The 24,975-nt window shown below is 39.8% G+C and overlaps 1 protein-coding gene across 6 annotated transcripts in view; it reads right to left on the bottom strand.

Annotated features, from left to right (window-relative positions):
- The window catches only part of Dcp1a (decapping mRNA 1A), a 68,357-nt gene that overhangs the window by 20,756 nt on the left and 22,626 nt on the right, over positions 1-24,975 (bottom strand). For 5 of the 6 annotated variants that reach the window (XM_004864334.4, XM_021244017.2, XM_087181539.1 and 2 more), the window contains 3 exons: positions 18,579-18,645; positions 10,643-10,781; positions 6,331-6,444 (listed from right to left, as the gene is read on the bottom strand). In XM_004864334.4, coding sequence (XP_004864391.2) covers positions 6,331-6,444; positions 10,643-10,781; positions 18,579-18,645 — 320 coding nt within the window. The remainder of the gene's footprint in view (positions 1-6,330; positions 6,445-10,642; positions 10,782-18,578; positions 18,646-24,975) is intronic. The other variant, XM_004864335.4, reaches the window with a different exon arrangement.

Genomic DNA, 24,975 nt, shown 5'->3' with positions numbered 1-24,975 from the left:
TAATAGCAATCAAGGTAAATCTGTGTTTAAACATATCACAAGTTTGAGGCCAGCCTGGGCTACATAGCAAGTCTGTCTCAAACAAAACAAAACAAAACAAAACAAAACAAAACAAAACGAACAACTCAAATCTCCCACCAAAATACAAATTCATCAAATCCCCAATATAAAATAACAACATAATCACCTGATATATCAAGCCTCTGCTATTATAGATCACCCTGTTATTCCCTGACGCAAGGAATCATAAGGACACAGCTGTTTAAAATTCCTGTGGTACCATTTTGAACTCAGTCAATCTAAGTCAAAACAGACAACGAATTCCCCCTTGGGAAAGACTTTTCTGTTGAGGCCACATACCTGTAGCCAAGTGCACAGGTCCCACTTCCTATGCTGAACACTGTCATTTTCTCACTTCTGGATCCCTGGTGTCATACATGTCTACTGATACCACAGACATAATCTATCTGCCTCCTTCCCCATTTAAGGAAAAGTTCGGCACAGCCTGGTGTGGTGGTGTGTGCCTTGAATCCTAGCTACTTGGGAAGCTGAGGTGGGAGGATCACTTGGGTCTAGGAGTTTGAGGCCACCCTGGGCAATATGGCAGAATCTCATCTCAAAAAAAGAAAAGAAAAGAACAGGTAGAAGACACATAAAATTTGCTATTTTAAGTGGCAGTCAGTATTCAGTACACTCACAGTGCTGTGTAACAATCACCACATTATATATTTGTACAACTTTTCTACCATCCCAACAAAAACTCTGTACCTATTAAATAATAACTCCTCATCTCCTCTTCCCAGTCTCCTCAGTCCCCTGTACCTTTGTTCTACTTTCTGCTTCTATGAATTTGCATATTCTAGGGACTGCCTAAGTGAATCATGCATTATTTTTGTGACTGGCTTATTTCATTTAACATGTTTTCAAGATTCAACCACTTTATAGTATGTATCAGATTTCATTATTTTTTGTGGCAGAATAATAACCTATTGTACATATGAATCCATGTTATTTATCTATTTATCTGTTGACAGACATGAGTTATTTCTACCTTTCGGCTATCATGAATAATGTTGCTGTGAACACTGGTATAGAAGTATGCTTGAGTCATTGTTTCAGTTTTGCATGTATATATGAGGAACTGCTAGATTTATAGTTATTCTATGTTCCCTGCTCCCTGTCCAGGGAACCAAACCCAGGGCCTTGCACATGCTAGGCAAATGCTCTGCCAATGAGCTACACCCCAGCTCTTAAGTTTTACTTTTTAAGGCATTACCAAACTGATTTTCATAGTGGCTGCACTATGTCATATTGTCACCAGCAATCCAACAGGGTTCCAATTTCTTCATATCCCTGCCAACACCTAAAATTTTCCTTTCTACCAGCATCAGCCATCCTAATAGATATGCAGCATATCTCGCTGTGGTTTGGATTTGCTTGTCTCTAATGACTAATGATGCTGTGCATCTTTTCATACGCTTACTGGCCATTTGTATAACTTACTTAAAAAAATGTCTGTTTTTTTCCTCTGGTGCTAGGCAAACACCCTATTACTGAGCTATATCCTCAGCCATTATTCAAACTTTTTGCCTGTTTTTGAATGGGGTTAATTACTTTTTATATATATTTATTTTATTTTATTTTTTTGGTACCAGGGATCGAACTCGGGTCCTTCCGCTTGCGAGGCAGGCACCGGAACCACTGAGCTACATCCCCGGCCCCTATATACATTTATGTTTAGGACAAATGCCCCAAGATTGCTTGACAGAAGTGCTTGTAACCAGGTGCGGTAGTACAGAGGGCTATAATCCTAGCACTCTGGGAGGCTGAGGCAGGAAGATCTAAAGCTTGAGCCCAGCCTGAGCAACTTAGTGAGATCCTGTTTCAAGATGAAAAATAAAAAGTACTGGGGATGTAGCTCAGTGGGACAGTCTTGGGTTCAATCCCCAGTACTGGAAAAAAAAAAGTGATAGAAACAACACTGGTTCTTATTCATTTATGCAAATTATACAGTATCTTAACCATCATATTTTGTTTTATATACAAACCAATATACTTTGAAAAATATAGGACAGTGGGGCTATTCTGTAGAAATGTCAATAATGTTGTAAGCAAAAGCACAATCAAACAACACGGCATGGAAAAATTTCACAGTAAACTACATCTAAGGCTTGACCACAAGAAGCAAACATAAACTAGGGAAATATTCTGAGGGAATTATATTAAGTGAACTGTGAAACTGGAACAGAATTTAATACTATCAAGGTTTGACAGCATAATTTGCTCCACAGCACTAGATGGCAGTGTTCAAACAAACATACTGTGTGTAAGTGCGGATTATGGATTTGGGCTAATTTCTGGCAATCCTATGAATTCTGACAATACCCAGATATCAGCATTTTACGAAAAGTTTCTACTGTGGCCTAAAAAATGGAATTTTAGAAGTATATTAGACTTGAAGGAATAACAACATCAGCACTACCTGCATTAGAGGGTTCACTTTCCTGAATATCCACTTGGATTTCTTAGTTCCACAGGTCCATCACTGGTGCTGTTGAAAAGGCCAGAACATCTATGGCTTGCTACACTAATCTTCCAACTTTCAATGGGCAGTACTTTATGATTCGTTTTTTTTTTTGGTACTGGGGATCGAACTCAGGTCCTTGCACTTGCGAAGTAGGCGGTGGAACCACTGAGCTAAATCCCTGACCCTGATTCTTTTTTTTTGAGACAGGGTCTCACTAAGCAGTTCAGGCTGGCCTTGAACTCATGATATAGCCCAAGTTGGCCTCAAACTTGCTGTGATCCTCCTGCTTCAGCCTCCCAAATGCTTGGATTACAGGTGTGCACCACTACACCAGGCCCTGCTTTGTGATTCTTTTTTGGTACCGGGAATCAAACTCAGGACCTTGCGCTTGCCAGGCAGACGTGGTGCCACTGAGCTAAATCCCCAGTCCATATGATTCTTAAAGCATTATTTTTTCTGGTCCTTTTCTATCTTTGGGTTTTATAATACATACTGTAATTCTGATTTAGGAAGTATAAGAACCCTTAACCCCAAGGTTCACAAAGGAGGAAGTGATAGGCCTACTCTATACTCCTGACTGATAAAGTAGAGTATGAGTCTGCAAACCTGCCTTTTTCTTTCTTTTTTCCTTTTTTTTTGGTACTGGAGATTGAACTTTTTATTTTTTTAAAAGTTTATTTTAAAAATTAAATTTGTAATAACACCATATTTAATGTATGCTTCACCTTCAGGATCCTAAATCCAAGTATCACGGGAATGCAGTATATAAAATCTGGTTTAAATTAATTATCATCTAAATACCTAAAATTTATTATGGATACATGGTAGTTTCTTTTTTTCCTTCCTTTCTTTCACTCCCTCCCTCCCTCCCTCCCTCCTTTCTTCTCTTTTTGGTGGTATTAGGGATGAAACCCAGGGCCTTCACACTGAGCTACGTCCCTAGGCCCCTTTTTGTTTTTAATTTTGAGACAGGATCTTGGCTCAGGTTGCGCTTGAACTTGTTTGTGATCCTTCTGTCCTAACATCCCAGAGTGCTGGGATTACAGGCATGTGCCACCATGCCTGGCTGGATGTTTCTTATTAAACTAATAAAACACACAATTATCAAATGATGCAGTGTTTGGACTTGTGGGCATGTATCGTAGAGAAATGGAAATTTGCTGGGGATTTAGCTCAGTGGTTCTGCCGCCTGACCTTGCAAGCCCAAGGTCCCGAGTTCAATCCCTGGTACCAAAAAAAAAAGAAAAAAGAAATGGAAATTTAAATTCCATAAAAACCTGTAAAACAGGGGTGGGGAAGTTGGGTGGACAAAAGGGAAGGTGGATTCATCAGCGCATGTATGTATGTATGTACTGAGGTAGCACACTGAGTCCTGTTAATATGTATAACTAATACATGTTAAAAAAATCTATACACAAATATTCATGGAAGCTTTATTTATAATAGCCAAAAAACTGGGAACAACGCAAATGGCTTTTAATAACTAACTAAATTGTCAAAAATGGTTCAACAAATTGTGGTTTTCTAACCTGAAAATCCAAAACCTGAAACACTCCAAGGTCCAAATGCTTTTAAGTACTTACACAAAGTCCATATGTGATGTCATGTGACAGGTCACCATCAAAACACAGCATGTTAGAAATATTGTATCAAATTACACTCGGGGTATGTGTATAAGGTATATATAAAACATAAATTAACTTCTGCTTTGGATTGGAATCCTACTCCCAAGATATCTCATTCTGTATATGCAAATACAGTGGACCCTCGAGTTACAACTGGCCTGACATATGAACAACTTGGGTGACGACTGGAATTTTAGTTTTAACTTACGACCAAAGTCTTGAGTTGTGACCTGAATGGCAGTTACTTGTGCTTCCAAATAGTCTCAGATACAGATTTAACCCTTAAAGAGTTCTGGAAGGAACATGACAACATCCTTTCCCGTATGGGGTTAACTGAGAAGTAAGTCCTGGGCTGTTGTCACTCTAAGGACACTGAGATCTGCCTGTGTACAGGAGAGAGACTTTGAAGGCTGTGTAGAAGAGCCTGAGCACTCAACTGACCAACCTGAGCTACAACCAGCCCTCTGAAAGGAATTGAGTATACAAATTAAGGGTCCACTGTATTCCAAAATCTGAAAAAAAAAATCCAAAATCTGAAACACTTTTGGTCCCAAGCATTTCAGTTAAGGGGATACTCAATGTGTACTTCCATATCATCTAATACTACTTAGCAATTAAAGGGAACACACCTGACATACACAATAACTTCAATGAATTTCTAAGAATTATACTGAGTAAAAAAAGACACTCTCAAAAGGGTTTTCTATTTTGTATTCTCATTTATATAACAATCTTGAAAGGATAACATAGAAACATAACATGGAAAATGGATTAGTGGTTTCGAGGGCTTAAAGATGGTGGTGGGGGAAGGAGGCAGGGAGGGTAAGACAGGGAAGTCAGTCGGATTACAAAAGGGCAACCACAGTATTTGACTGTGGTTGTGAATACACAGACCTATACACAAGACAGAAGAGCACAAAATGGACACACACACACACACACACACACACACACACACACAAACGTAAAATGGAGAAAATGTGAAGATGGTGTGGATTGTGTCAATACTCTGGATGTGATATTATACTGTATTGTGAGATGTTATCAATGGGAAAATAGAGAATGTGGGTAAATGGGATCTTTCTGTATTATTTCTTGTAACAATATAGAAAATTGAATTTAAAAACTGCTTTTGCTTGGTATCTGTTGCTTTCTCAGACCATCAATTATAAAGAAAACCATTTCAACAAGTATTTACAATGCTAAATGTTAAAGATACAGCAACGAGAACAGGGAGATAAAACTGCCTGCCCATGGAGATTTATTTTGGTGAGCACAAAATAGAGAGTGAATAAAGGATAACAACAAACATGTTAGCTGATGAGTTTTAAGGAGAAAATAAAGCAAGCAAGAGGATGGGGGTTGGGGAGAGTTGTTTTAAATAGAGTAGTCGGAGAGGACCCCAACTAAACAGAGGACATTGGACACCAGAAGAAGGAAAGGGAGCAAGACATACCTGGGAGGAAAGTACTCAGGCTAAGGGAACAAGAGCAAGGCCCTGTCCTAATGCGGGAGTGCGTCTGGTACATTTGAGGAAAGGCAAGAGTGAAAAGGAATCTGAGGCCAAGTGAGCAAGGCAAAGTACTAGAAGATGAAATTATAGGTACAGGGTTTGGATCAGGTAGGGCCGTGCAGGCCACTGTCATGACTTTGGCTTTTATTTGAGCAAGACAGGACTCCACTGAAGGTTTTCCTCTTGGTAGTACCGTGGATTGAAGCTAGGAATGCTCTACCGCTGAGCTACACCCCACCCTTTTTATTTTGGACAGGGTGTCACTAAGTTGCCCCTGGCTGGCCGGTAACTCTTTATCCTCCCAGCCTCCGCAATAGCTGGGATTACAGGTGTACATCACCACACCCAGCTCACTGGAAGGTTTTAAGCAGAGGAAAGCAACTTATATTTTATGAAGATTACCTTGGCTGCTGGGCTGAGAATAAGGTTGGTACCAGCAAATGCAAAAGCTGGGATACCAGATAGGAGACGACTGCAAAATCTAGATGAAAAAGTTATGTACTATATACAGGGGAAATGACATGAGTGGATGTCATTATGTTGCCACAATAAGACCTTGAGAGATTAGTGAAAAGTCAAACAAACTTGTACTGCAATTAAAACCCTTATAAAATGTTACTTTGTTTTGTTACTCTGGACAAAGCTAGGGCTTTAACTATACAAACCTTATCTTGTGACCCAGAGAATGTGTCCTCTAGAGTTTCTGTACTTCCCAGATTGAAGAGCTGAGTGCCTGGCTGTAACCCAGGGCTGGAGATATCTGAGTCCCCCATCTGAGTCTTTAAAAAGTAAGAAAAAGAGACAGTATATTATGTAGAAAAAAACTGCTATTACTTGGCTCATAACATAGCATTTGAGGTTTGATAAAAAACAAGCGAAAAATCCCACAAAATGATTGCTCTGAACTCCCATGTAAATAACTTACTAATAAAAATGATTACAAAGCCAAGTACCTAATTTTAGACCACAGAGTTAGCAACAATTGGTTTTTAGCTTTTTAAAGGAAAAGCCAATGGTATTACTCTACTACGTATTCTCTTGTATTTTATGTTTTAAGTCAACACACTATAAAATTAAATGTTTATGGGCTATATCATTCTAGTTGTGCACCACCTCTACAGGCACGATATAAAACAGTTCCAGCATCCTAAGCTTCCCGTGATGTCCCACTGCAGTCATGTTCTCTGACTACGTCTGGCAACCTGCATTCTATTCTGCCACTGTACTTTGCCTTTTAATAAAAGTATCATATACATGGGATATAAGGGCCGGGGGTTTAGCTCAGTGGTTTTGCCGCCTGCTGCACAAGCGCAAGGACCTGAGTTCGATCCCTGGTACCAAAAAAAAAAAGGGATATAAGCAGAACGCTGACTTCTTTCACTTGGTGTAATGCCTGAGAGTCATCCAAGCTGTTGAATGGTATTAATAAGTCATTCTTTTTTTTGGTTGGCATTTCTGCATGATATGTAAATATATTTTTCTTTTAAAAGTTTTATATTTTACATTTAGATCTGTGATACAGTCTGAGTTGATTTTTATATAAGATGTTACAATTAGGTTGAGGTTCATTTTTGTGTGCATACGGACACCCAACTGTTTGAACATCATTAAGTTCTAACTTGCATATAACACTAAAAGTGAAAATATAGTTTGTTCTTGAAAAGAATCCTCAAAAAATGACTAGACAGAGATGGATGCCAGGAGTGGTGGCACACACCTGTAATCCCAGCCCTCAGGAGGGTGAGGCAGGAGGATCACCACAAGTTTGAGGTCAGCCTGAACTGCATAGTGAGGCCCTGTCTCAAGCAAGCCAAGAGGAAAAAAACAGACATGGAGTTGGGATGATTTGGCAATACAAAGTCATCTGGCAGTCACTGCTGGGGCTGAACTCCAGGCGATCCTTTCACCCAGCAACAGGCTCCCAGTTTGCCTCGGTTCCCTTTGGCCTGCTGCACTCACCACCCGGCTCTTGAGGGATCTGAGTTTGCAATATCTAAGCTATGAGATGGGCTTACATTATGATGTACTTTATTATTTTTATTTTTATTTTTTTGGTACTGGGGATCGAACTCGGAACCTTGCGCTTTCGAGGCAGGTGCCGGACCCACTGAGCTAAATCCCCGGCCCTATTTTTTTTTTTTTTGGCACCGGGGATCGAACTCAGGTCCTTGCGCTTGCACAGCAGGCGGCGAAACCACTGAGCTAAATTCCCAGCCCTCCCTAGCCCTATTATGATGTACTTTAATAAAAGTTCTTAAGAATTTTATCTACTTTTGATTCTTGTGTAGGGCCTCTATTGAAGTTTTATTTTATGCATTTTAATGACATTCAGTGTTTGTAACATTTACGAGAAAAGCACAACCTCAGACAAACTTGCTGGAGGGCAATTTTACAATATTTGGTAAAAACTTTAAAAATGTCAAAATCTTTGATCTAACAATTTCATTTCAAGCAATTTATCTTAGGAAAGAAATTAATGGTGCATACAAAGAGCTAGCTCCAAGGCTGCATCACCAAGTTCTTAACAAAAGGAACCAGAGAAATCTAGGGTATTGTTTATTTAAGCATAGAATGAAAAATAGACAGCTATTAATATCATAGTTCTTTAAAAAAAACCTTCACACTACCAAATGAAATCTCATGGGGAATCTGAGATGAACAGTTATTGCCAACAAAAAAGTAGTTCTTTGGGGAAAAAAGTTACAAAGAATATTTAATAAAAACAGTATATGCAAACATAGCACACACTTGGATAATTTTTGGGAGGCTATGTAACAAAGTACTAGCAGTGATTATTTCTAGGGGGTCTTTCCCTCCTTCCCTGTCTCTCTTCTTTTCTTCCCCCCTTTTGTTTGAGACAGGGTCTTGCTATAGTCTAGGATGGCTTTGAATTTGCTACCTAACTGATGTAACTCAGTAGTAGAGCATATACTCAGGATGTACAAGGCCGTGAGTTCCACCCCCAGCACCAAACCCAAAAAACTGAACAAAATAAAAAGGCCAAAAATAAGACCTACCTCCTTCTTTCCTTTGTGACTACTTGCTTGTCAGTCAGTAAGCCAGGCAGTCCTGGCACTAGTGCACAGCACCTAATTTCTGTCTTATGGGGAGCCTTGATGCAGTCATTACTTGGGACAGTGAACAGCAAAAGGCCTCAAAAAGCAGAACAATGACCCAGACTTCATTAAGGGTATGAGAGGGGATTTTGGGGAATCTTTTTTCCCCTGCAGTGCTAGGGATCAAACCCAAGACCTCAGCATGTGAGGCGAGTGCTCCACCACTGAACTACATTCCCAGCCCTTACAATAAACCTTAAATCTAAAATATGACTCTTGAAATTTATGCTCATTCAATTTCCTATGAATCAATGAATTTATAATGGAGATGACTGCTTTTCCAGTATTTGCCACAAAGTGTTCCTATTTCTGTACGAGAAACTGAGGAATCTGGTACAACTTCAAACAATTTCTGAGCTCTAATGGATATTTCTCTACCCTTTTTTTCTGCCTTTTGTGTGTCTGCTTTTGTTTTTTTTGGTACTGGGGATCGAACTCTGGTCCTTGTGCTTTTGAGGCAGGCGGCGGCACCACTGAGCTAAATCCCTGCCCCTGCTTTTGGTGTTTTTTTTTTTTTTTCCTTAAATTCTTTTATTGGTACATTTTAGGTACACAATACGTTTACATTTATCATTGGGTGCTTGTACCTGTACGTGATGAATCTTGGTTCTTATTTTTTCCCCATTCCCTGCCCTCCCTTCACCCCCTCCACCCTTCCCCCATTTACATAGACTTCGTTTCCATTTCTTTTTCTTTTCTCATAATTTTTCCTTTCCCTGGTGTTTTTTTAAATAGAAGGTTTATTATAATTTATGGTGAGTATGAATATTTTTAGAGGAAACTACCTTCCAAAACACTTTTTTCAAACTTTGCTGCCTGAATTCCAGATTCTTGAGATATTACAAGGCAGCGGGTAAAAAATGGTCCTATACTGAAACTGACCTGGGAATTGGCAGTACTGCTGCTTCTACTGTGGGACTTCTCAGTCCTGAGAGTCATAAGACCCCAAGAGGATGCGAGGAGGAGACAAGCGAACAACATTTCTGGAACTCTTCTGACCAATCTGAACCTTTTTTCAAAGATCATCTATTAATAACCCAGAAGCTAGTGTTTTAGCAGAATTGTTTGGGAAACATGGTTTTAAAATAATGCTTTTCACACTTTGTTTCTTAAAGATTTTGTGAGGGAAGACAAGTGGAAATGGAAAGAAAGCACTAATCTCAATGGTTAGTGAATAAAGTAACAATTGTAATTCTGCTGTAATAAAATGTAGCAGTAGAACTTTCAGGTCTCACCCCAGTGAAACATGAGGCTTTGAGGTATGCATGCCAAGGGAAAAGCCAAGACAGTTTCACAGCCATAAGGTTTGAGACACTGTCAGGGAATGTCCACTGCTCGGTATATAGTGAGCACTTCATATGCATATGTTGAACAGTTTAGTTAATGTACTGCCACTTTATTTGATATGTAAGAGAAAATTTTATCAGTTAAAAGGTAAAATGCAAAGCAGAAGACAGAGAAAACAATTTCAGAAAAGCCTCACATTTGGGTAAAATTTTAGTATTATGAGTTGCAAATTATTAGAATACTTTTCAAAACCTACATAAATCCCAAGGCCATTTAGCATCCTAACAAGAGACTGCAGAAGTGAAGAAGGGGCATGAAGCTTTGCCAGAACTACCCGTTGTGGTCCAACTTCCCCATTTTCTTCTAAAATAATTTTACTATAATTACAGGAAAAAAATTCTCAATTTTTCTGCCCAAACAAGCATCGTTTAGGCTTGAAATTGCAGACATGCTTACTTTTGAGCCAATTATTTCTGCTAGTCCACGAGGGGATGTTCCCAGTTGGACTCATAAGCCTCTTGCAGACCTCCTGCCCTTTTTCTGGTACCCCTGTCAGTACGCAAGAGAGCCTTACCCTCTCGTACTCATCCTTGGCTCTACTCAGCATTTCCAGGATGTCGATGGGCCTGTGGTCGCTGCAGCCATTGGCCTGGTTGGGACTCTGTTTGTCTCGAGCAGCTTGCTGGGATCGGCGTGTCTCCTCTTCTACCACACTGGATGAGGAGAAGCAGGTTTTAGAAAGGCCTCTTCAGACACAATCTGACCCAAGAACTCTCTTGGTGTCCATCTTCCAAGGACACACAAGAGTGTCCAATGGTGATAACACCTTAGCAATCCATAATGCTGGCGCCTAGTTACTGCATTCCAGAAACACAACTCAGAGTTTCACCCATTTCATTCACAACAGCACCAACCAATACATTTTGCCTTCCTTTCTAGTGGTGGTGGAAGTAGGTACATTAAAAACTCCACTACATATCCTCTACAAGCAGCTCACAATCGGCCAAACTAAGTGGTATAGTAAATTTGAAAATGGACACATTATTACTAAGTCTGCACTGACAAGGGCAATCTTGAAAGTGAGTCTTGGTGAAAAAGTTAATGATAATGCTACAAAGAAACAAGACTTTGCTTTTCTTCATCCTTAAAAATCACTAAGTGGGTGACTGAGCTGAGTGTGGTTGGAATGCACTTTATTTCATTTTTTTTTTTTTGTACTGGGGATCGAAATCAGGACCTTGCACTTGAGGCAGGCACAGTGCCACTGGGCTAAATCCCTGGCCTTATTTCTTCTTTTTTTTTTTTTTGACAGTGACTTCCTATGTAGTTCAGAGTGTCCTTGAATTCACTACATAGCCCAGGCTGGTCTAGAACTTGAGATCCTCTTGCCTCAGCCTCCCAAGTGCTGGGATTATAGATGTGTGCCACCATGCCGAGCAAATGCACTTTATTTTGGTTGGTACTACTTAAGCCAATTCTTCACTTGAAAACCCATAGGGCAAGCAAAGTCTCAGGTTAAGAATGTCACTGATAAGGCTGGGGTCTTCAAATCTTTTTTTCTACCAGTACGAGAGACTGAACCTAGGGAGTATTGAGTTATAGCCCCAGCCCGTCTCATTCTTTAATTTTAAAATACAATCTGGGTAAAATGCACAGGCTGGCCTGGAACTTGTAAGCCTCCTGCCCCAGCCTCCAAGATGCTGGAACTACAGGGGTACACCATACCGCTCAGTGCATAGGCTTTCATATTTAAAGAACTCCTCTCCCTGAATAGAGAGGTTTGAAGCAATCACAGCAAAATGTCAGGAACTAAAAGGTGTATGGAAAGCACGTGGATATTTTATTTACTGTATTTTTCTTCAAGCCTGAAATAAGTAAAATAGTAAGTTTTAATAAGGCAACTAATTAAAAAATTATTCAGGTGTTAATTCTAACTGTAACAAACAAGTTCACCTGTCATGGGATTTTATGAGCACAGCCACAGCTTGTTTTTATTTTTTTACATTTTTCGGGGATCGAACTCAGGACCTTTTGCTTTTGAGGCATGCGGCTGAAACACTGAGCTAAATCCCCAGCCTTGCTTGTTTTTATTTTGGGACAGGGTTTCACTAAATTACCCAGGCTAGGCTCAAACTTGTGATCTTTTTTTTTTTTTTGTACCGGGGACGGACTCGGGACCTTGAGTTTGTGAGGCAGGTGGAGGAACCACTGAGCCAAATCTCCAAACTTGTGATCTTGTGTTGGCCTTTCAGAGTGCTGAGATTACAGGCGTGTGCCACCATGTCTGGCTCAGCCCCAACCTGTGATTGTATTAACTGAAAACTTAACAAACAGTGTCATTCAAAAGTGAAAGGTTTGTTTTTATGGAATAAGAGGAACAGGACAAGAGGCCACTCAATGTCAGCTTACTAACAACACGTGCACGTGCACGTGTGTGTGTGTCAGTGATGTTATACAAACAGTGGGTTAAACAATATTAAACAGATTTTTAAAAATAGCAGAACCATTCTGAGTTTTTAACATGCTAAACTGTGTTTCTCCAACAAGAGTGGACTTGTATATTTTCTCAAATTTTATTTGACCATAGAATCTTTGTTGCTTTATGGCAATGTGTAGTTTATCTAGAGCAGTGGTGGTGAACCTATGGCCATATGTTATTTGTTTAAGACAAAAGATGTTAATGTATAAGTTGTTTTTTTCTAAACTAAAACCTTAGTATTTAGGTTTCACTGCAGTGTTGGTACTTCGCCATAAATAAATGGGTTTTCAGGGCCAGGGAATTAGCTCAATGGTTCTGCCACCTGCCTCGCAGGTGCAAGCTCCCAAGTTTGATCCCTGGTATCAAACAAACAATAAATGGGTTTGGGGTTGCAGTTTGGGATGGGTCTCTAAAAGGTCCCCCATCACTGAGTCTTAGCTCTTAGTAAGTTAATTACTCCTACAACAAATGTAAAACCATGGGCTTCACGGCAGATGAGAGAAGCCTGGGATGTGACACGAGAGTCATATCTAGCACCAAGTGTTGATTTACTACTCAGTCACAGGCCACACCAGCCTGACTGCACCTTCAGAAAAGACTCTGTCACACAGCCTATTTTTCACCTATCCTCTTTCCATGCCACCTGTCTCGGCCAAGTCAGTGTTCAACTCTTCTCTGATCTGGACTGGATCTGTAATAATTTTGGTTCAAAAGAACACTAGACTTGAGCTGGGCATAGTGGCTCACACCTGCAATCCCAGCACTCAGGAGGCTGAGACAGAAGCTGAAGACCAGCCCGGGCTACACAGTGAGTTTAAGGTCACCCTGAACTACATAGCGAGATCTGGTTTCAAAAAAACCCCCAAGCCACACAAAGCAAGGAACACTTCTAACAGCCACAACTGCTCACATGTAGAACAAGTCATCTCAGGATGCCTGATACTGAGGAAAGCAGAAGCTGTCAGGGCTGGTGTGGAAGGGACTCTCACGTGGACGAGGCTTGGACTCTAAGGCCTCTTCCAGTTCACACTTTGCCTCTTTCCTTTCAAAACAAAACATGTCTCTAAGGCTGTAAGACCAGAAGTAAAGCTCCCTACCATGAGCTCTTTAAATTTTATATAGTCTATCTCAGCAAATATTAAAAAACGGTTTTATTATCAAGAACAGTTTCTGACAGACTGAATTCCCTTTTTGGGAGAGTCAACATCTTCTAAGTTTGATTTTCAACTTTGCCACTGCCCAAAGAGAATACTCAAACTTAGACAAAGCATAGGTCTAGAAGTTCACTCACTTTTCTACTTAACGTCTCAGTTTCCATAAACACCTTTTGGAACAAATCCATTTTTTACTTGGAGAATTTATAATACTGCATATTGTTGCTGTCAAAACAGTTGTAAGTATTTAATAGAATGGGTACTTGACAGACATGCTTATTTATTTGAGGTGCTGAGAAATCCAACCCAGGGTCTCCTGCAGGCTAAGTGAGCATTCTGCCACTAAGCTACACCCCTAGCATAGATACATTTGTTTAGATACACACACATATGCCAAAAAATTTTACCAGCATTTCTAGTTAGTAGAGGTTATATTCTGAATTAGGTAGAGAATAGAGGCATATATAGACAGATTAAAAAAAGAAAAGAGAGTCTTTTTTTATCTGTGGTGACCAGAAAGTCACCTATCTCACAACTGGCATCATTTATAAAGTATTCTCTTCATCTATAAATAGGCCAGACATTTAAATCTACCAACAGGGTACTTCCTAATCCCTTCCCCTGCTTCCAGTTAAACATGCTGCAATGTAAACAAGTCTCTCTTTAGGGCATTTCTAGTGACATAACATCCTGTTTCTACTTCCTCACCCTATTTTTGGGTTCACTACAGTATTTTCAGGTAAGCCCGAGTCTGTGGGTTACCACTTGTCCTGAGAGAGAAAAATGTTCAAAATGATCCCCTCCTCAGCTGTTAGGGCTCAAGAGAGACAGATTCTTTTACTCAGAGCCCCAGTGCTACCATCTTGCAAGAGAAAATGTGAATATATGAGTATACTCACAAGTTTAGATACTTAAGAAAAATATTCTGGATTTCTGGATAACTGTGAATAAAAAACAAAAAACAAAAAACAAACAACCAAAAAACCCAACCAAACAAACAACACCCCCACCCTATTTCTTCTATGTAATCAGTGGGCTTTGCCGTCACTTTCAAAACCAAACACAACAAAATGGTCCAGGGCTAGGTGTGTAGTTCAGTGGCAGAGCACATTCTTAGCAACTGAGAGGCCTTGGGTTTAACTCCCAGGAACACCCCACCCCCAAAGTTATTATTAAAGGTCATGAGGTGGGGCCTCATGATGGCATTAGGGATTTATAAGAACCGCAGACAGACCTGAGCAAGGAGGCTTGTTGTCATGTGATGCACCCCCAGAAGTCAGTGTCATCTTGGGCTCCCCAAACTCCAAAACCATGAGGTAAGTCAGTCACCCCTTCCTTTTTTGTTTGGTACCAGTGATCGAACTCGGGTCCTTGCGCTTGCGCAGCAGGTGGTGAAACCACTGAGCTAAATCCCTGGCCCCTCCCCTCCCCTTTTGGAGACAGGGTCTTACTTATGTAGCCCAGGCCTTGAACTCATGGGAATCCTCCTGCCTCAGCCTCCTGAATGCTGGGATTATAGGCAGGTGCCACCACACCCGGCTCTAAACCCCTATTCTTAATAAACGCCTTTGTTAAAGAATAGTTTTCTTTTTTAGAGATTAAGTTATAAAAAAGAGTGCAGGTCTAGAGAGCTAACCCTTTTTCTAATATGCATGGCTACAAGTTACTCGGGAGCCAGGCCCCCCAGGGTGCACTGAGTGCCACACACTGGTCTGTCCTGAGCCAAGAAAGGACAGGAGTCCTGGGTTAGAGCACGGGGTTAGCCACAGCCACCTGTGCTTTCAATTTTATGTGTAGCTTTTCAGAAACTGTAATGGGTGTGGCGGCACATGCTGTAATCCCAACTGCTAGGGAGGCTGGGGAAGCACGAGTTCAAGGCCAATCCAATCCCGCTAACTCTGCAAGGTCCTGTCTCAAATTCTAGGTGTCCAAACTGTGGCCCGCAGGTAGACAGGCCTTGCTCCCTTGGGCTGCATTGAGTGGAGAAGAATCACCTTGGGCCACATATAAAATACATACAAAGGGTGATCAAAATATACAGAGAACGCTTCAAGTAAAAGATACATTTACTTCAAAATACTCTCTATTGCTTTGAACACTCTCATCCCATCTTTCCTGCTATTTTTTGAAGCAGCTGTAGAGGTCCTCTTTCATGTCTTTATGAAGTGTGTCAAAAACATGGTGAATTCTGCTGCCAAGTGCCATCCAATGGAAAGGCAGCTCATAAAACATCATGGCGTCCTCATCCACCTTACTCACCAGATATGGCATCATGCAACTTCTGGCTCTTTGTCAAAGTTAAAATGACCATGAAAGGTAAAGGTTTTGAATTGATCAAGATTTGGAGGCAGCCAGAACAGTATAACAATAGACGACTTCCAGAACGGCTTCAGAAAATGGCAAGAATGATGGGATGATCGTGTTGGAAGTGAGGGTGAGAAATTTTGTTTTTTTTTGGTACTGGGGATCGATCTTGGGTCCTTGTGCTTGCAAGGCAGGTGGCGGAACCACTGAGCTCAATCCCTGGCCATGAGGGTGAGAATTTTGAGAGGGATTAATGAAAATGTTTTATTTTTTTTTGGTACTGGAGATTGAACTCAGGACCTTACGGTTGCGAGGCAGGCGGTGGAACGACTGAGCTAAATCCCCAGCACCGAAAATGTATTTTTTACTGTAATAAACTTTAAAAAAATTTAAAGATTCATCATATTTTTTGAATCATACCTTGTAATACAATGTGTATAAGTAACAAAATTTCCATTAAATTTTTTTTAACTTGGGCATGGTACACACCTGTAATCCCAGTACTCAGGAGGCTGAGGCAGGAGGATCTCTGTGTTTGAGGGCAGCCTGGGCTACATAGTAAGTTTAAACCCAGCCTTAACTACAAAACAAGACCCTGAATCCACCCCCCCACCCCCCACCCCCGCCAAGAGGCCAGGTTTGGTGGTGCACACAATCCCAGCACTCAGGAGGCTAAGCCAGGAGGATCACTGCAAGTTGTAGGCCAGCCTGTGCTACATAGTGAGTTCAAGGCCCGCCTGAACTACATAGCAAGATCCTGTCTCAAAACACACAAAAAATTCCTTTTTATTATAATATAGGTGTGCCCAACTCAAAAGGGCTGTGGATGTAGCTCACTGCTGCTTGGCTTCAATCCTCAGCACCATAAATAAAAATAATTGAGGTCTTAGTGTCAATTATCTATACTTTAAGAGAATTCATTAAAAATTAGACTTAAAGGGCAGGGGATTTAGCTCAGTGGTTCTGGCGCTTCTGTGCAAGCGCACGTTCTGGACTTTAATCCCCGGTATCAAAGAATAAAAAAATTAGACTTAAAAAAGTAAGAGTGTTTTCTTCCATATTTGTAGATACAAACTTGATGTTCCTCCAAAGGCTCATGCGCTCATAGGTGGGGCTTTTCAGAAGTGGCTGGATCTAGGGCAGTGATGGTGAACCTTTTAGAGACTGAGTGCCCAAACTGCAACCCATACTCACTTATCTCGAAGCATGAACACAATTAAACCTGAATACTGAGGTTTTAATTTAGAAAAAAACTCATACATTAACGACTTTTGTCTTAAAAAAAAATAAGGGTGCCATAGGTTTGCCACCATTGATCCAGGGTGTGTGAATGTCGATTAAGGGTGTGTGTTGATTAAATTAGTACACTGGTTTATGCAGTTCTGGGTGTGGATAATGGGAAAGGCCACCCTGGGTGTAGGTGGCACCAACCAGGTGTTTATAGCCTGAATGAAATAAAAGGGAAAGGGATCACTGCTGCTGCTTGCTGCTTCCTGCCTGCCATGCCATGAACTGTTTCTCCTATGCAATGCCCCTCTGCCTTGCTGGATGGCCAACTATGGATGGAAACCTCTGCAAACCATGAGCTAAAATAAACCTTTCCTCCTTTAACTTGTGTAGGATATTTTGTCCGAGCAACAACAAAAGTACCTAGGACACAAACTTTGCAGGAGAAAAAGGGAATTTTGATTTGATAGAGGGGAAAAGAGGGCCAAATTTTTGAGATTCAGGCAAAAACTGAAGAGGAAGCAGAAGTCCACCAGAAAACACTGCCTGCTACAGCATTTTGCTTCAGCTCTGCTGACTCTCAGGCCCTTCTAAAAACCACAGTGTTTTAAGCTCCCAGAATCTAGCTTGGCAGTCTAGCAACATGGCTAGGCCACACGATGGGTGGCTTCTATGGGCTGGCTTGAGAAAGGACAACCAGGTACCTTTTAGAACACAGATTCCATTAAAGTTATTTTCCAAATTTCTAGATTCCAAGTTAACAAAAATTCTTCTGGAAGATAATCCATTAGTGGGTTGAAGCCTGCTAAATCTTGCCCTGTCAATAAGAAGTTCACTCAAAGTAATTCATTATAGACATATGCTAGTTTCCTATCTGGCTACTGAATACAGTATCACTTGCTACGTCAAAGTTTCGGTAGCCATTTCCTATGGGAGTCAGGTTGAAAGAGTTATGAACTATCTGTAGGATTAGATATAATGTAGTTATTATAAATATTATAAAGAAAATTTAATGCCCTAAAAATGCTGTTGACAGTAAAAGCAGGATATACAGAACTGCCTTATTTTTGTAAAAAATAATCACACCTATAAACCTATAGGTTAAGTACATCAGTACTTAAGGTACATATATAGAAAAAGACAGGAAATAGACATGAGAACTTCGGGAGTAGCAAGATTATAATTTTAGGTATGTTTTTATGCCTTCTTCAAATTTTTGGCAATAAAAAGAGAATTAGGAGGGAAATACATGAGCTAATAGACTTTAGTAACGAAGAGAAGTAGGAAGTCATTTTTCATTCCTCATATCTCATTAATTCAATCTATAGAGTAATAAAAATACTTACTCAGCCATGAGTTTTGCTATGCGGTGACAGTCATTCTTGTCATAAAACCAGATGCTGTATATTGATACTTGAAAAACAAAGGGAAAAAGAAAAGATGAAGGGAAATGAGGTTTCAACATTTATGTATATATAAATAATGTATCACCACAAAATATCATTGAATTTACCATCTAACCCTTAAATTGTTAACAATCCCTTCAAAGGAAAAAAAAAAAGACTCATCCCCCAAACCCTGTTTAGTAAAATCAGGACAAGTGAGATACTTAAATGAAAACTGCAAAAAATGATTGGTTTTAGACATTTTTACCAGATCTTATTGAACAAAGGACGGCATCATTATTTCTGTGCTATCAGGAAAGAAAGGCTGTCAACTAAAGTAAGATCCTATCAATATTGATTATAAGACATATACTAAATTTATATTAAAATGTGAGTCTTAATTACTGAAAACCAAGGTGACTGACTAACCCAAGGTCAGAATCAGTAAGTCTCTTGAATCTTTAAATACAGAATAAAAATTACAGTAAAAAAGAGTTTGAACAGGTCTACATCAGACCTTAAATCAACCATTCACATATGATATGGACTAGGCTCAGTTAATCACCCTTCTTTTTATTTTGAGACAGGATCTTGCTAAGTTGCCCAGATTGGGCTCGAATTTGCAATCCTCCTGGCCTCAGCCTCCTGAGTACTGGGTTACAGGTGTGCGCCATCACAGCTGGGTTCACTATGCTTTTTCTTTTTATACCACGCATTGAACTCAGGACCTTGTGCTTGCGAGGCAGGCAGCAGAACCCTTTTTTTTTTTTTTTAAAATAAAATTTATTATGAAATAACTGTACCTTTACATACAATTATAAAAAATTGAGATTATCTGTGTCCTTTAAGCTGTACTCACCAAGAACATTTTATAAAACTATACTATAGTAGTACAGCTAGGATAGTTCAAAGCAAGTTTTTAATTTCAACAAAGTCTAAAATGTCAATCTTTCTTTTCATTGATCATGATTTATTTTATTGTGAAGGCTAAGAACTCTTAGCCTTACTTCCAAAGCTTTCTACATTTTTCCCTAAGGGTTCGTAGTTTTACATGTGAGTTGTAGATTTAGTCTGAGTTAATTTTTTGTTTAAAGCATGAAGTGTAGGTTAAGTTTTCTTTTGGTTTAAAATAGCAGCATTAGGGCCGGGGATTTAGCTCCAAGTGCAAGGTGCCGAGTTCAATGCCTGGTACCCCCTCCTCCAAATTGTGTCTAAAATAGCAGATTATTGGAAAAGACAGCCTCCTTCTATTATGGAATCTTGTATATCTTTGCAAATATTAGCAGGACATACTTGTGTGGGTCTGTTTCTGTATTCTTTATTCAGTCCCATTAATTTATATGCCTATCCCTCTGGCAGTATCACAGTCTCGATTACTGTAGTTATATAGTAGGCCTTAATATTGGGAGAGTATTTCCTTGTACCTTATGTTTCAAGATTGTTTTAGCTTTTAGAGCCTGTACCTTTCCATGTAAATTTTAGAAGCTTATCTGCCTACAAAAAATCTTGCTTGGGTTTTGATAATGTTTTAAACCGACAAGTCAATTTGGGGAGAATTAACATTTTTACTATGTTAAGTCCTTAAAAGCACAAAGGCAATGTATCTCTCCATTTATGTCTTCTTTAATTTCTTTCATCAGTATTGTATAAGTTTTAGCACAAGTTTATACCTAAGTAATTTACTTTGGAGTGACTGTAAAAGGTATTGTTTTAAGATTTTGTTTTCTACATATTGTTTGTATGTAGAAATGCAATTGATTTTTGTGTGTTTATCTCATATCCTGAGACCTCACCAAACTCATTATTAGCTCTAGGAGTTTGTACAGACATTCATGTCATCTGAACAGGGTTAGCTTTATTTCTTCTCTTCCAATCTGTAGATATTTTATTCTTTTTCTTGACTCACTGCAGTGGCTGGAACTTTTGGTGAGATGCTGAATAGCAGTGGTGAGAATGGCTGTCTTTTGCTTATTCTTGATTTCAAAGGGAAAGTGTTCAGTCTTTCTCCATAATTAGAATGTCAGCTTTAAGTTGCTGTAGATGCTCTTTCTCAAGGTGAGACTGTTTGATTTTATGCCTAACTTGATAGTTTTTTAAAAATCATAAATAGGCCTTGAGTTCTGTCAAATGACTATTTGTGTCAAAAAATGATCACATGGTGTTTATTCTATTTTTTTTTCTTTAGTTTGTTGATCCAACTAATCCCTTTTGTACATATCTTCCCAAAAGAGTTAAAGACATATTACAGTTATACATGCACTCCCACGTTCATAGCAGCATAATTCGTAATAACTAAATCTTGGAACAGCCTATGTTATTTCACTTAATATAATGGACTCAAAGTCATGCTCACTTTGACATGTACTAATGGGCTCAGACACATTCGTTTTCCTACAAATGCCTCAAGTAAGTCTTTATGGTAGAGTAGTATCCGTTGTGTGTAAATACCACATTTTCCTTATCCATTCATCTGATGATGGACATATAGGCTGCTGCCAAGATTTAGCTACTGTGAATTATGCTGCTATGAACATGGGTATGCATGTATCATTGCACTATGATGTCTAACTCTTAAGGAGAGGTATAGTTAGGTCAAATGGAATTTCTAGCTTTAGTTTTTTGAGGTATCTCCCTACTGATTTCTTTTTGGCACCGGGGATCAAACTTGGGATCTTGAGGTTGAGAGGCAGGCGACGGAACCACTGAGCTAAATCCCTGGCCATCCCTACTGATTTTTATAGTGGAGTACCAGTTTATATTCCCACCAACAATGTAAAAGGGTTCCTTTTTTGCTCCAGCCTTGCCAGCATTTGTTATTATTTGATTTCTTGATGATGGCCATTTTTTTCTTGCATAAGATGGAATCTCAGTGTTCTTTTAATTTGCATTTCTCTAATGGCCAGCAATGTTCAACATTTCTTCATATAGTTATCGGCCATTTGTACTTACTTTTCTGTGAAGTGTCCACAGATTTTCAATGTTGAATTATTTTATTTGCCAATATTTGTTAGAGGATTTTTATACTTCTAAGCTCATAAAAGTTATTGATTTATAAGTTGTTTTTTGATACTACTTGGGGCAGAATTAAGGACTTCATATCTACTATGCAAGTGCACTATCAGGTGAGCTTTATTTTCAAAAAAAAATTTTTTTTTCAATTTTTTTTTCCTGAGACAGGCTCTTACTGAGTAGTCCAGGGTAGCCTTGAACTCACTATGCAGTCCAGGCTGGCCTCAAACCTGTGGCAATCTTCCTGCCCCAGCCTTCCAAGTGCTGGGATTACAAAAGTGGGCCACCAGTCTCAGGCTTAAAGTTTGAGACAGGGTCTCACTAAGTTGCTGAGGTTGGCTCTGAGCTTGCAACCTTCCTGCCTCAGCTTCCTGAGTTACTGGGATTACAAATATGCACTACTATGCATGGCTATATATTTTTTTTTTGTACTGTCTTTGCCTTGTTTTGGTATCAGGGTAATATTGGCCATATAAAAATAGCTGGGGGAAACAGTTGTGGTGGGAGCCCTGTGGTACCAGGACTCATAGGTTGAGACAGGAAGACTGCAAGTTCAAGTCCAGACTGGGAAACTTAAAACTTAGTGAGACTGCTAAAAACAGAAACAGAAACAAAAACAAAATTGAAAACAGGGCTGGGGATGTACCCCAGAGGGAAGCTAGGTTCAATTCCCCCTGCTGTAAAAACAAAAACAAAAGCAAAACAAACAGTTGAAAAGTTTTCTAGTTTTTGGAAGAAACTGTAAAACTAGGGTTCTTTTTTTCCCCCTGGGTACCAGGTATCAAACTCCAGACCTTGCACTTACCAGGTAGGCATGGTGCCACTGAGCTAAATCCCTGGCCCGATTCTTTTCAATTCTCGGGTAAAACTATCTGGGCCTGGAGATTTCGTCTTCAGAAACTTTCACTAAGTTACAAATTCAATTTATTTAATGTTTGTAGCACTATTCATATTATTATTTTTATCTTGGTTGAGTTCTACAATTTGTGCTTTTAAGAAATTGTTCCATATTTTCTAAGTTATCAAGTTTGTGAGTATAAAGTTGTTCAGGTCCTTATTAACTTTTTAATAGTTGCAGGATTTAGCTGGGCATGGTGGCACATGCCTGTAATCTCATCACTTGGGAGGCTGAGGCAGGAAGATCACCTCAAGTTCAAGTCTAGCCTGAACTATATAGTGAGATCCTGCCTCAAAAAACGAAACAAACCCCAAACAAACAAACAAAGAAACAAAGTTGCAGGACCTGAAATATCTCCTGGCTTGAGGTGAGGAGTGGGATTAAAAAAAACCCTATCTCGTTCCTGATACTGACAATTTGTGTCTTATTCATTTTTGTTAGTCTTGCTAATAGTTTATCAACTTCATTATCTTAAAAAAAAAAGTCTTTTGTTTCATTGAGTTTCTCCCCCCATCCCTGTCTCTCTCTTCTAGTACTGAGGATCGAATCCAGAATCTTCACACTGAGCTATATCCCCAGCCCTTTTAAAAATTTTTATATTTTGAGACAGGGTTTCACGAAGTCACTATGTTGCCCAGGCCGGGTTCGAACTTGTGATCCTTCTGACTCAGCCTCCCATTGTACTGGGGTTACAGGCATGTGCCACCATGCTTGTTTTTTAAAATTCAATTTTCAACGTCTTTGATTTATGCTTTTACTTTATTATTTCCCAGCTTCTGTTTGCTCTGAGTTAATTTTGCTCTGCTTTTCCTAATTTCTTTTTATTTTTATCTTCTTCGTACTGGGGATCGAACTCAGGATCTTGCACTTTCTAATTTCTTGAAGTGGAAAGTTAGTAGGTTCTCAGTCAGTGCTGCTTGGAGGAATCAGTGAAGTTTCCTATGGCTACTTGTTGCCACTAGGAAGCAAAGGGAGCTCTTGGACTTCATAGCTGAAATTTGTTTCCCAGGTCAGGCTGCTGTGATGTGATCCCCTTTTGTCATTTCTCCCCTGCCCACCTCACAGAAAGGAGGGAGAGCTGCTCCCTAGTGGCTACGGATTATCAGTAGGGCTTCCAGTCCTTTCTGCCAGTTTGGCTTGGCTTGCCTAGTATTGTTGGCAGAAGTCCCATCCAATCTAGGAGAGAAATGGGCCCACCTGAGCCACCTTGTATTGCTAGGCTGGAGGTCAAGAAACACCAGGCCAGGGTCCTCTTCTTTGGTTGGGTAAGTGGCTGCAAGATACCCTGCTGGCAGATTATTTTACCACTTGCAGGTCCTAATTTCAGTATTCTCCTGATTATCTTTTGTATCATTGCTAGGCTTTAGGGTTGCACTTACAGAGATGGAGGCAAAGACAAATCAATGCCATTTTGTTTGATCCCAGGTCTTACAGTTTTTCTTTTTTTGTTACCGGGGATTGAACTCCGGTCCTTGCACTTGCACAGCGGGAGGCAAAACCACTGAGCTAAATCCTTGGCCCCAAATAAGGAAACAGGTTTTTATGGTTTGTTTGTTTTTGTTTTTTGGTACTGGGGATCAAACTCAGGACCCTGCACTTGCGAGGCAGGTGGCGGAACCACTGAGCCAAACCCCTGGCCCTGTCTCAGTTTTTTGAGGTGGAGTTTTAGGGGCTGAACCTAGGGCCTCACGCATGCTAGGCAAGTGTTCTACCACTGAGCTACATCTCCAGCCCTTTTTATTTTGAGAAAGCGTGCCACTAAGTTGCCCAGGCTGGCCTTGAACTTTTAGTTTTTCTGTCTGTCTCCTGGTAACTGTGATTACACACATGTGCCACTATGCTTGGAGCCTCATTATGCATTTTTATGGTCAGAAAATAAAGGAGAGACTAAATGACTTATTAAATCAGTGAAAAAAATAAAGTCTCAGGATCATAATAGAATACAGATATCCTCATTCACAGACCAGTTGTCTTGCCACTACATACCGCCTGCCTAAATCTCACTGCATTAAAATAACATCAAATCTTTTCATAGATCTATGAAGTCAGTGAGCTTCTATTATGCTTGAAGACTAAAGCAACATATTAAAGAAAAATTAATTTAACAATTAAGTTAAAATTGCACATTAAAGACAGCATAGACTAGGGCCAGGGATTTAGCTCAGTGGTTCCAGCGCCTGCCTCGCCTGCCTCGTAAGTGCAAGGTCCCGAGTTTGATCCCCGGTACCAAAAAAAAAAAAAAGACAGCATAGACTATAGGAAATATAAATGCTAGTACCAAAAATAAATTAAAAACTCATAATTATAAAGTTTTTTTTTTTGGTGGTACTGGAGATCTAACTCAGGACCTGCTTGAGAGGCAGGCGCGGTGCCAACTGAGCTAAATCCCCCGCCCTAATTATAAAGATTTTATCAATATACATCAGTTTATTATTTGGGAGGCTCAAGTAC

The sequence above is a fragment of the Heterocephalus glaber genome, unplaced genomic scaffold (assembly GCF_053883595.1).
Source record: "Heterocephalus glaber isolate CG9 unplaced genomic scaffold, H.glaber_assembly_v1.0 deba00001472, whole genome shotgun sequence".
NCBI classification, from domain to species: Eukaryota; Metazoa; Chordata; class Mammalia; order Rodentia; family Bathyergidae; genus Heterocephalus; species Heterocephalus glaber.
The sequence above is the reverse complement of the archived record's forward strand: the minus strand, read 5'-3'. Positions and strand labels throughout refer to the sequence as shown.